Genomic DNA, 13,244 nt, shown 5'->3' with positions numbered 1-13,244 from the left:
AAGGCCTATCTTGCCTAATAAGTACTAATAAATTTAAATAAATGGGACTAAGTTTATGGAAGTATATTATTGAAATAAATGGGATCAAGTTTATGGAAGTGTATTAAAGATATAAAGAAAGTAATAGACAAATGTTTGATTTTCATAATGAGTAGTACAGTATATAACACGTGAAGTAAAGCAAATTGCTTATTCTTTGGAAATCATTCATGTAACACTTGCCTACTGTTTAGTAGCATCAGTCAAAGGAAATTAGGAATACTATGTACCTCACAACTCCAAAACATGGTTTAAAGACAAAATCAGAGATAAAGCAGTTTTTTTCCTGTGGGATTACAAACCTTCATCTTTCTTACAGTATTGCTGGCAATCACTGGACCATCCATTAAAGCTTGTTAACAATGTAGTTAAGATACAGTGGCAGGGGAGTGATGGTGGGAACCACTCACTCTACCAGCAGCACCTCACTTCTTTGGCTAATGTCAAGCCTGGATGAGCCTGATGGCTTGATGCATTTGTATTATGAGTGCCACTTCTCCTTCAACTGTTAGAAGAGAATATTGAAGATGTCCTATGTAAGAGCAAGTGAGGCCACTGTATGTTGCCCACATACAGGTAAGGTATGTTGGCTGATCTTCTCAGTGGAAGAATTATGTGTGCTTTTTCTCCCCCCACCCCCCACCTTTTTTTTTTTTTCAAGGCTTATCATCCACTGGGAGATTGGAGAGGTTGGTGAAAGGTTAGTTAGCTCTTCCTGCTCATGATGGGATAGTAGTTGAGTTGGTGGCTATCCCCTATAAAGACACTGACAGTTCATATGCGCCTGCATCTAGATCTAGGGATTCTGTCAGACTGTAGTTTGGAACTGGAATATGGTACCATCTTGGAACATTAGGTTCTTTGTTACCTTGCTTTGGCAATGAATGCTCCTGTTGCTACTGTTACTGTTACTCCTAATACTGTACATTTTCCAGCCCAGATGGTGACGTTCCAGATTATACTTCCCTAACCACTTCATCCTCAAGTTGGCCATCTTCCTCCTCTTCCCCAGTCCGCAGATCTTGGGAAATGAAGGGAGAAGGCCCCAGTCTTCTCACTGCAAGAAGGCCTATAGAATTTCCTGCATACATCACTCTGCCTTGAAGAGGGACAACAATCACTGTTCCCATTCATGGATATGGAGGACTGTAAGGAGAGCAGTCCATCCACTTCATGAGCTTGCTTTTGCCTGGTTACCACTCCACAGCTTTCTCTTGCTGATGACCAGTTGCCTACTCAGACTTCTTAAGAGAAGAGGTCCAATGTGGATTTTCATCTTGGTTACTTGCAATCAACTTAGGGGGCCAATGGGCATGCTTGTGCCTTTTCACCCACACACGGTACTGACCTTGTTTGCATGGTCCTACCGCAGTGGAAGCTTCATGGGCAAGTTAGTGACTACTTCTGTTTATTCCATAGGGATGTTTCCTCATACTGAATAAAAAAAATATGCAAATTTCATACACAATGAATAGAAAAACCTGACTCATATTCATTTAAAACATGCAGATAAGGCTGAAAAGGTGCAAAAATGATGGCAAACTAAAAGTTAAGGATAAATGAGGAAAAGGTGCTGACTTCTGTAAAGGGAGCCATACATATAGATGATAACTGATGAAGGAGTGACCAAGTACAGCAGGTCTGATGTTACCTGTCATCTAACTACCCCTTCACATATTCTGTTTAAACTGGCTTGATGGGAACTTACAAATAAGTAGGTTTTCCAAACACAGAAACTTGCAGTAAAGGACAGTGGGTAATTTTGTGGTTTGTTCTTGCCCTCGGGTTGTTCATTCTTACTGCGTCACAGAATGCTGACTTGGTGTCTGGGTTATACCACTTAACAATAATAAGGATAACAACTTAAGTATCCAGCACTGCTACATTTCAATAAATGTGCTTTTAGCAGATAAAATATGAAAAAATATTGGGATGTGCATTTGTGGAGGAGTACTATTATTTTAAAAGGAAGTTACTGATAAGTTATACGTACAAATGTCTCACCATTTTTGCCTCTTGTCACTGCTTTCCTTAACAATTATCCTGAATTTCTTCATCTCAGCCTGCTTTAGTGTTTTATGCTTCTTAATCTAATTCCAGGTGCAAAACTTTAAGAAGCAGGCCTAAAATCAAAACTCCTCTTCTCCAGGTGTAACAAGATCATCGGGTATTGTTGTTGATGTAAGTGAAGAAGCAGATATACTTAATCCCTCAACATCGCTGACTTCAAAATCACTGTCATACTCCATGGGGATATCTTTTGGTGAAGTACTTTCTACTTTCTTAGAATCAACTAATCCAGGAGCTGGAGTTTTACTTTTTGTGGATTCATATTTCACAGTTTTCTTTACTCTGTTTTTTCCTAGTTTTGTCCAACTGCTGTGGGAATTACTGAGATGTTCTGTAATGCTGACAGATGAAACAGAACCACTCCTTGGAGCCTGTCTAATAGCTTTCTTCATTTGCAGTTTCTCATCATCAGTTTCACTTCTTTGACTGTACGGTGGACCATCCACTGTTTCAGAATTGTTTTCTGTTGCTGCAACACTGTCATCTTTATTTTTAATATCTCTGTTTTCTGGTTCTTTTATAGAAGCATCTATGCTTTCAGAATGAATGTTACCTGACCCTGTTTGTAAACTAAATTTACTACTGTTTTCATTTGGTGGATCACTTTCTAATTTATGCATGTGTTTATCTGTCTTATGAGGACTGAAGAATGTAAGGTCCTTCATGAATTTTGGACTATTATCAACATATCTTTCTGGTGTAATATTATGATTAATTTTTTCCTTCATGAATTTGGAATTGTTGTCAGTAGCAATTTCTGATGTATTACTCTGAATATCTTTTTCTGCTTGTATAGCTGATACTTCCTCCTCAGAAGGAACTTGATTAGAAGCAATCACTATGGCCTGTTCTGTTTGAATGTCAGAATGTCTGTTATTTGTTTCCAAAACATCCTCACTTTTTATCTTGGAAGAATTTCTTTCTGGCTCAAGGACTTCTTGGTTATGAATGTTTCTGGCATAATCATCCCTGATATCTACTGAATGAGCTTCACTGTCCTGATCTTCTGCTGAACTTGATGCAATTTCTATCACAGGTTGTACAGGGACAGGTAATTCTTTGTTTTCATGTACATCATGCTGGCTATCATTTGTATTCTCATTTATTCTGCTTTCCTCTTCGTGTTTTTCACATGAATTAATAAATGAAGATACTAACATTTTTCCTGTATCCAAATCTTTTTGAAGGCTGTCAATTATGTTTTCATCATAAACCTGATGGGCTGCATTCTCAACACCGTTCTCCTTTTCTGGTATGTTCGTTGACAATTTCACATGGTTCTCAGGTGTGCTAACCAAGTTTACTGGCTCAGGAACATTTTCTTGATAGCCTTTACTGGAAATTTTTCTATTTCTAAAAATAATGGGTAGATTTGCAGAAGAAAAATTTAAAAGCTCTATTTCAGCTTGGGATGCAACATTAGCAAAATTGTACTCTGACTCCTGTAGACTGGATAGAGGAGGACTTGAGTTACTGTCTTGCAACAAAACATTCATTTGTTTGGGTTTACTAGCATCTTCCCATAACTCGGCTTGCCAATGGAACCTACAGATTAGAAAAAAGTTTAGTTATTAAAATCCATCCTCCTTATACCAAAACAGATAATAAAATAGAAAAAAATGTTACATCCAAATTATGTTAAATAATGCTTAAAATGATAAGGTTCCTTCGTATTATTAGCTACAAAGACTTACCAACTGGGATAACAACGTTTAATATCACACTGTACAAATGACTTTAGGTTCTTTGCAATGTGCCTTTGGCACTTAGCTGCAACCCATTTCCATCCTTTTACAGTACCTCCTTTCATATTATCTTTCTTCCATCTGACTTTCAGTTACTCTGGTTTTCATCTATATTAGCCACTGGAAAAAGCACCCATTTTCCATATTTTTTTCTTTATACAAAACAACAATATAGACATACTATGAGTTACAGCTATGTGTACTCTTTGTTGACGATGATTTTTTAAAATTCTATATAGCGTATGGATTCCATATATTACTGCTTACACTACCAAAAACAAAAAGAAATTGCAGGCACACTTACTCTGTGAAGTGTATATATGACATCTAACCTCCTATATGGATTGTTGCATTTATTAATGTATGTATTTGATGGATTATAATACCCTACATAAACATTTTTGTTATTAGGACACTTAATCACAAAAATGGCAAATTTTCTTAGACTTTGTATTTTTCATACCTACAAACCTTCGATCTTAACAATAAGATAATTTCTAGCGCCTAGCTGGATCCGGTTAAATTGCAGATGAAAGCAAGGAATCTTGTGAGATCTGGAAACGTGTGCGTATATTGGGTGAAAAGTGGTCAAGAACCACACACACACACACGCCAGTGTGTTCATTTTTTTTTCTTAACCGCCTGGGCGAGAGTTGTGGTTGACCAGTGGCGGCTCGTGGATCATTCATGAGGTTGCTGTTACTTAATTTCTTTTTTAGATTCCTTCATATTATCATATTAACTACATAAACACACGCATTATATATCTATCTATATATATATATATATATATATATATATACTATATATATATATATATAATAAATAATATATATACATAGATATATCTATATATATATATATTTATATAAAATGCATGTGTTTATGCAGTTAATATGAAGGAATCTGAAAAAGAAATTAAGTAACAGCACCCCCGGAATGATAGCCACGAGCCGCCACTGTGGTTGACCTCTCTCGGCCTTTACCCGGTTCATTGCCCGATTTCGCTTGTGGTTCTGTGTGTGTGTGCTTTTATTATGACATTATAATAGACATTATCTATACTATGTTCAAATATTTTTTTTGTCCTTAAGAATGACTTTCCAACTTACAGTACCATAGTTCTAAGTTAAAAATAAATAACATATAGATATAATGAAGTACAGGCAGTCCCCGGGTTACGGCTTACGACGTTCCGAGGTTATGACGCTTTTTCTTAAATATTCATTGAAAAATCCGCCCTGGGTTACGACGCTTGTTCCGAGGTTACGACGCTGACGCTTCCGACACTCCGAGTTAACGACGCTTTTAAAAAACGCATACTATGATAAGAATCCTTTATAGTTTAGCACAGTATATTAATAAAACTAAGTTTTTGGTTAGATTACAACAAAAATTTTGAGGTAATGATGATTTACGACACTTTTTATGTCGTATTTTTTAAATTTTTTTAGTGATGCCTCATATGCGGAACTAGTTTCCGAGCGAATGAATACACTAGCTTGGAATGCGCAGTTTATAACAGTCCAAAAGCGCAAATAATGAAAAAATCATTGCTTGTTTCCAGTATACATAATTAACAAAACTAAGTTTCTGGTTAGATTACAACGCAAATTCCAAGGTTACGACGGTTTTTTATGCCTCTCTCTCTCTCTCTACTTCTCTCTCTTCTCTCTCTTCTCTCTCTCTCTCTCTCTCACTCTCATTTACTGAGACTCGAGATTTTGTATGTACTTGTACTATTTGTTTTTAATACTTTCAAATAATAATAATAATAATAATAACTGTAATTACAAAATTCATATGTGATAGTATTTTAAAGAAATACAATACGTACTAATCTATCCATGTCACTTTTAATTAAGGTTAACTCTCTCTCTCTCTCTCTCTCTCTCTCTCTCTCTCTCTCGCCACACAAGATAATAATGTGTCATAGTGGTAACTCCCTCCCTCTCTTTCGCTGGAAGCGTTATAAGTATTTTTTGAGAGAACAGAGAGAGATAAATTACTCTCAAATCTCTCTCTCTCTCTCTCTCTCTCTCTCTCTCTCTCTCTCTCTCTCTCTCTCTTTTACTGAGATGAAAGAATTTTTATGGTACTAGTATGTAAAATGTTTATTGATAATTTCAGTTTAATTTAATAATAATAATAATAATAATAATAATAAAACTTTAATTACAAAATTCATAATGGTCGTATTTTGAAGAGCTGAAAATTACCTTTCCATTTCACTTGTAAGGATAATTCCTCTTTCTTACTGAGATGAGAGAATTTTTATGGTAGATGCACGTGTTTATTATATTTTCAAATAATAATAATAATAGAAGTAGTAATAATACAATAACTAATTTCAAAAGAAAATTCTTCCCTTCGTCTTTTTCTGTATCAATTTCCCTACCTCATAACTCCAGTGACACTCGGAGCTTAACAATGCCATACAATGGTCAACGAATTTAATGGTTTTATGAACTATCTCTAATCTCTCTCTCTCTCTCTCTATCTCCTCTCTCTCTCTCTCTCTCTCTCTCTCTCTCTCTCTCTCTTGTATTTTAATGAAAATATACAGTAATTTGTGAATACACAGTGTTGCACATGAAAAAAGTAAATTAGTGATAATTTTAGAGATACGGCCCTAAGAAAAATTGCAAATTAGTGAAATTTTCCCTGTGGACATGTTTTCAAGAACGTCATTCCGGCTTACGACGATTTTCGGGTTACAACGCGTCTTAATAACGGAATCCCCGTCGTAACCCGGGGACTGCCTGTACATATCTTAATATACATGCTAATATAGTGTGTGTGTGTGTGTGTGTGTGTGTGTGTGTGTGTGTGTGTGTGTGTGTGTGTGTGTGTGTGTGTGTGTGTGTGTGTGTGAGAGAGAGAGAGAGAGAGAGAGAGAGAGAGAGAGAGAGAGAGAGTGAGTACCCCAGGTATGCTACAATCTTTGCAATTACCAAATTAGGCAACTTGCTATGCCACTCAAATGACATTCCAATGTGGTACACATAACTACATGAAAAAGAGGCCCAGCAGGATAGAGAAGAAAGCTATGAAAGCCACAGCTTCCACTTATAAACAAACAATTATTTTGGTTAGTATTTGATATATTTTCTCTGGAAAAGACTAAAAAAAGGATTTTGACGTAGGAAAAATCTACTTCTGGGCGAGGAAGCCGTGTCGCCCAGTGAAATACGTTCCTTTAGCGCTATTTCTAAGGTAAAATATTGCTAAAATACCAGAGAACTGCTAAATTGGCCATGCCAGAATATTCTTACTCGCTCACCCTTTCTAAAAGGGTGTCGGTATGAATCTGGGGCGAGTGAAAAGCACTACCACAGCAGCCTCTCCAATTAGCCTTTTCCACATCAAAACCCTTTAGAAAAGGGGACTCCCTGCTACCGCAAGGTAGCGTCAGGGCCGACATTCCTTTGATAGCCATTCTGAGAGCTGCACGTAATTTTTGCGCTCTGTTTTTCTCTGCCTTTTTGGCTTGTGTTTGTTAGCTATGGATCGTCAATCTGCCTCCCCATCCAAGTTAAGTACTGGTGTTTTGTTCGACACTATTTAGGGAGTGATTTTGACCCTTGTGGTTCTTTTACTTAGGGTTTTGTCTGGCGTCGCCTTTGCTGACGAGGCTGGGCACCGCCATTACGCGTTCCCCCTTTTGTGTCGTTTCGGTTTCGCGTGGTCTTCCATACTTCGTGAACCGAGTTGTATATCAGTACCCTTTATTTGCCTTTTCTTGGATGGCAGTTTTTGTCGATCGTGTATATGTTTATATTTATATTTATGTTTATTTCGTGTTTTCCACGGGGGTTTCCTGTCGAGCACGTGTCTTTGTTTCGTGCCTCATCGGGTACCCATCGTTATAGTTTTACTGCTTTTCATTATGATTTGATTTTATTTCTTTTTCGTTATCATGCCTACCTCTGCCGTTTGGTTTAGTTATATCGTTACGTCAGGCCATTCTGGTTTTGTCCTGGTTAGGGCCATCCTTATCGGGTGGTTCTACCTGGCTGTTAGGCGTTTTTATAATTTTATGTTCATTTCTCTTCCCATTTCCCCCCCCCCCGTGTTAGTGCATGATTTTACATTATACTTTTAAGTATTTATTGTTTATTTGTGTATTATTCGTGTATGTTTTCCTTTGGGTGATCGTGTCGGCTAGCCTACCCCTGCACCTTCCTCGCGGTCCAGTAACCACGGGGAGCCGCTGGGTCACATGATCGTCACCCCTCCCGACCACCCTTTCCCCCCCTCCGCTCGGGGCCCCCACTGGGTGGGTGCTTCTCTCGCTCAGGTTGTCTCTAACGACCGACCCGAGTCTCTGCGGGGGTGTGTGAAGGGGGGCCTCTCAGGCCTTAGGTCGGTGGGTGTCGTTTCTCAGCCGACCTTCTTCGGAGTTGGCGGTAGTCTGAGTTACCGTGCGCGGACGTAAGGAATAAGTGTTTTTCAAAAATTCACGATTAATTGAAATATTGTGCTAGAGACTTCCAATTTGTTGCAAAATGTAGGTAAATGATTGAATATTACTAGAATGTAAGAGGTTTAGCTTACAATTGCATTTTTTGACCATTTCGGTCGAGTCAAAGTTGACTGAAGGTTGAAATTTTAGCACTTATCATGATTTATATGAAAATATTTCAAAACTGATAAAAAAGCTACAACCATGACTTGTTTTTTGTTGTATTTAACATGAAATTGCACAAATTTTTATATATAAAACTTAATGTAATGGCTAATATAAAACGGTGCAAACATTACGACAAACTGACGAAAGAATTTCTGAGATTTACGGCCGAGTTACCGTGCGCGGACGTAAGGAATAAGTGTTTTTCAAAAATTCACGATTAATTGAAATATTGTGCTAGAGACTTCCAATTTGTTGCAAAATGAAGGTAAATGATTGAATATTACTAGAATGTAAGAAGTTTAGCTTACAATTGCATTTTTCAACCATTTTGGTCATCAAAGTTGACCGAAGGTTGAAATTTTTGCACTTATTGTGATTTATATGAAAATATTTCAAAACCGTTAAAAGCTACAACCATGGGTTGTTTTTGGTTGTATTTTAAATGAAATTGCGCACATTTTCATACATAAAACTTTATGTCACAGCTAATATGAAACAGTGCAAAAATTACGACAAAGTGATGAAAGAATTTCTGAGATTTTCGGCAGAGTTACGGCGCGGACGTAAGGAAAAAGTATTTTCAAAAATTCACCATAAATCGAAATATTGTGCTAGAGACTTCCAATTTGTTGCAAAATGAAGGTAAATGATTGAATATTACTAGAATGTAAGAGGTTTAGCTTACAATTGCGTTTTTTTACCATTTTGGTCGAGTCAAAGTTGACCGAAGGTTGAAATTTTGGCACTTATCGTGATTTACATGAAAATATATCAAAACTGATAAAAGCTACAACCATGGGTTGTTTTTGTTGTATTGTACATGAAATTGCACACATTTTCATATATAAAACTTAATGTAACGGCTAATATAAAACTGTGCAAAAATTACGACAAAATGACGAAAGAATTTCTGAGATGTGTCGTTGGTGCTTTTTAGTGCAAGAAAGAAATTTGCGCATGCGTGCCTGAGTAACGCTTATAAACAAAACAACAGCTTGATCCATGAACTCCCAGCATCCCTCAAGGCACGATTTCAAATTTTTCGCAAACTAGGCCTATAACTATTTTTCCGCCAATATTTAAAAAAACTTTTTGTAGTCAACGTATCGTACGTCCGATTAGCACCCAACAGACAATTTATTCGACGTATAATGGCATTTGTTCCGATACGTAATACAAACCCTCGGTCCTTTAACAATAGGAAGGTAACTAGCGGCAGCTGGGACGGTCGTAAGCTTCGAACAAGGGGAGAACGGTAGTTAACTGCTTGTCCGATCGTGCGCGCGCCCGCGCGCCCGAGAGGTGAAGAATCACTTTTGCTTTCGGCCGCGGGTGTGAAGGACGTGTTCGTCATCGCTCTCTGCCCGCTTCATCGTCGTATGCTTTGTTTATATTGTGTTTTCTACTAATGGTTTGGTTTGACTTGAAAATGAAACTGTAAATACACTGTTTTCATTTTCATTACTTAATTATGAATCAACATGGAGCTATCGCCGTAGAGACGGCGATTTCCGCTCTTTTCATGAATTGAACCCTTGAATTATGTCTCGGTGCCGAGGCAGCGGCGCACTCAGCGCCGAGTCATGTATTTTGGGCGAAAGTGGTGTAATTGAAAGATGTAAGTACTCTTTTTCATTATAATTTTTGCCCTGTGCGTTCGTTGCCGAGCAACGAGCTTTGATTGCGCTCGGCAAGAGCCTCTTATTTTGTATGAATAGAATGCAATGAAAGTGGATTCGCAATGCAGTTTTCTTTTCATTTTCATTTATTAATTGCATCAAATTTAATTTTGGATCAATTTCCGCTCTTACCCGGGAATTAATCCTTACGATTTATTGCTGTTGAAAGTGAAAAAATAGCAAGTGCAGTATTGTTCATTTTCATATATATTTATGATAGCATCATTATTATGGATCAAGTTTCCGCTCTTACCGGGAATTGATTTTTTCTCTTTAAGTTCTATGAAGTTGATCGCAAGTGCAGTATTCTGTTTCATTTTCATATTACTTTTCACTGCTGTGCGGGGGTAGGGGAAGCGAAGGTCTGCCAGGAAGTCGTCGGAAAGCTCTCCCGCGACTCCCTTGGTATCCCATTCTTCGTCTTCTTTCCGGCCCCCCCGCTCGCTCAGCTTCCTCGTATTTTGTTTTTGGGGTCTTCCTTCCGTTCGGGGTGGGGCATGTCTCCCCCCCCGTGCGTGAGGAACCCCTCTTACTAATCTGTCTGTGCTACCGCAGGTGCTACAGCCGTGGGAGACGACCTTGGACAGGTATGGACCACTGCGGCTGCAGGGCGTGCCTAGCATCCACGATCTGCTGCAGAGTCTAGCGAGGTCTGCGGGGCGGTGACCTTGGAGTGGTCTCCACTACAACCTTCACGGCCGATTATGCTGCTTCCCCCCGCTGGTCTACACTCCCCATGCGTGTCGGTGACGCCGTCTGCCGCTTCTAGGGCCGTCGCCGCCGTACCGAGGAGGGGTATGCCGCCGCCGCCTGTGTTTTCTTCGTGTTGCCTGCCCCAGACTTCCGCTGTTCCAGCAGCTCGCCCCTGGACCGGCCGCCAGTACCACGCTGGCTGCCGATGATTCTACGAGGCGATGGCTGGGCCTGCCGTACCTGTCGCTGATGTGGTTCCCGCTACTGGCTTGGCTGTCCCTTCTGTGTTTACCGCTGCCGCTGTTCCTGCCGCTCCTGAGCTGGTTGCTGTTCCTGTCGCTCCTGGTTCCTGCGCCTGTCCATGCTGGTCCTGCCCATGGTGTGTCTTCCCCAGTCCCAGGTCCTTCCGGACAGGTGCAGTCGGGCCGTGTTGCTTCGGCAATAGGCCCGACTCCGGCCTGGATGGAGGACCTGACGACTGTCCTGCGTGAGCTGACGAAGAAGAGGAAGGTGTCATCTTCGTCTGTTGCTGCCTCTTCCCCTTCGACTTCTAAGGCCCATAAGCCGAAGAAGAAGAAGGCTGCCTCCCCCCCCTAAGAAGTCTCCTTCGGGAACTTCTAAGGGCCCGTCCCACCTCGGTGGGACGGGGGGTCCTTCTGCTGGTCCTCCTGCTCCTTCGGGAGCGGGGCCCGTCTCCCCTTCCGTAAGGAAGAGATAGACGGGGACCAGAGGAGTATCGGTTAGCTCTGGTACTTCCTCGCCTGGTGCTAGCGGCGATGCCGCTACGCCAGGTTCCGGCTCAATCGGTCTCTCGTTCGCGGGAGATCCCGAGTGTACGCTCTCCCTCGGGAGACCGTGCAGCCAAAGTTTCGGCGCCAGAGTTCGCTCGGCGCCAAGACCACGGCACGGAGCAGAAGGCTGGCGAGAAACCGCTCAGGTGACTCTCGCCAGGCCAGCGGCCGCTCTCGCAGCGACCAGCTGGTAACCGGGTTTTGTTATTCCCCCTAAGAAGACTCCTTCGGGAACTTCGAAGGGCTCGTCACATTCCGGTGTGACGGGGGGGTTCTTCTGCTGGTCCTCCTGTTCTTCGGGAACGGGGCCCGTCTCCCCTTCTGAGAAGAAGAAAAAGACGGGGACAAAGGTGTGCTGGCTACCGCTGGTACACCCTCGCCTGGTCTTGGCAGCTCTGCTGCTAAGCCAGGTACCAGGCGGCGGTTTCTCGTCCGCGAGAAGTTCCGAGTGTACGATCATCCTTCGGGTGACCGTGCAGCCAAGTTTAAGACGCCTGAGTTCGCTCAGCGTCATGACCGAGGCACGGAGCAGAAGACTGTCGAGAGCCGCTCAGGTGACTCTCGCCAGGCCAGCGGCCGCTCTCGCAGCGACCAGCCGGTAACCTCGTGGACGTGACGGTCTCTGACCGGCCACGGTTGAGGCTGGGAAGAGGTCCCCCAGGTCCCCTCGACCGACAGTACCAGCCTCGGCTGGTACCAGCGGTTTGACGTGCCGCGAGGACGCTCACCGGTCTCACGGCGAAAGCGAGCTCTGCAGGTCACCTGACCGCCGCTCCCACAGGGACCGGGCGGATACGGTGACCAGCAGCAGCTCGTCTGACGCACGGGACCGGGGTCGACGTGCTCGTCGAGCCGCTCGCCACAGGTTGAGCGGCACGGCCAGGCTGCAGATCGATCCCCACCTCGGGTTGGTGATCGGCTGCAGCCCCCCACGGCCAGCGAGCGGGGGGGGAGCGTCAGGTCTGTCTCTCCACTACCTTCAACTTCCTCGGGCTACACCGGGAAGAGCGAGGTAGCTAGGAGTGATCGTGAGAGGTGCGCCGCTCACGATCCCGTCACGACGCCGTCACGTGCCACGTATGGTCTTAGGACCCAACCAGGACGTACGCGCAAGTGATTGGAGGCGACCGTCAGGGGGAGAGGGTGGGGTAGCGTCATTCTGTCTCTCCGATACCTTCAACTTCCTCGGTCATACGCCAGAAGAGCGAGGTATATAGGAGATCGTGAGAGATGCGCCGCTCACGATCCCGTCACGACGCCGCACGTGCCAGGTTGGTCTTAGGACCAACCAGGACGTACGCGCAAGTGATTGGAGGCAACCGTCAGGGATCTGTTGCTGGTCCTTCTTCTGAAGGAGGAGGGTCCTGGGAGCTGCTCTTGTTGGAGGGACTGGACGGTCCTACTCCTCAAGACGCTGTAACTTCCGAGATTCAGAGTAACTTTACCCAGGTTATTTGCACTGATTCGTCAGCACAACGACCTGGGGGAAGGATCGCCGCCCCACCACCGCAGAGCCCATGTCTGCTCGAGTCGTTTTGGGGCCCGAGAGGGAACCCAAACCGACGGTGGGTATGCCGCGATCGGAGCTTGCCGA

At 42.6% G+C, this 13,244-nt stretch overlaps 1 protein-coding gene across 4 annotated transcripts in view; it reads right to left on the bottom strand.

The window, feature by feature from the left end:
* Positions 1–1,938: 1,938 nt before the first annotated feature.
* LOC135207485 (uncharacterized) overlaps positions 1,939–13,244 on the bottom strand; it is a 79,932-nt gene continuing 68,626 nt past the window's right edge. For all 4 annotated transcript variants that reach the window (XM_064239273.1, XM_064239274.1, XM_064239276.1 and 1 more), the window contains exon 10: positions 1,939–3,654. In XM_064239273.1, coding sequence (XP_064095343.1) covers positions 2,169–3,654 — 1,486 coding nt within the window. In that variant the 3' untranslated portion in view covers positions 1,939–2,168. The remainder of the gene's footprint in view (positions 3,655–13,244) is intronic.

The sequence above is a fragment of the Macrobrachium nipponense genome, chromosome 32, assembly GCF_015104395.2.
Source record: "Macrobrachium nipponense isolate FS-2020 chromosome 32, ASM1510439v2, whole genome shotgun sequence".
NCBI classification, from domain to species: domain Eukaryota; kingdom Metazoa; phylum Arthropoda; class Malacostraca; order Decapoda; family Palaemonidae; genus Macrobrachium; species Macrobrachium nipponense.
This window is presented reverse-complemented; position numbering and strand designations above follow the sequence as displayed.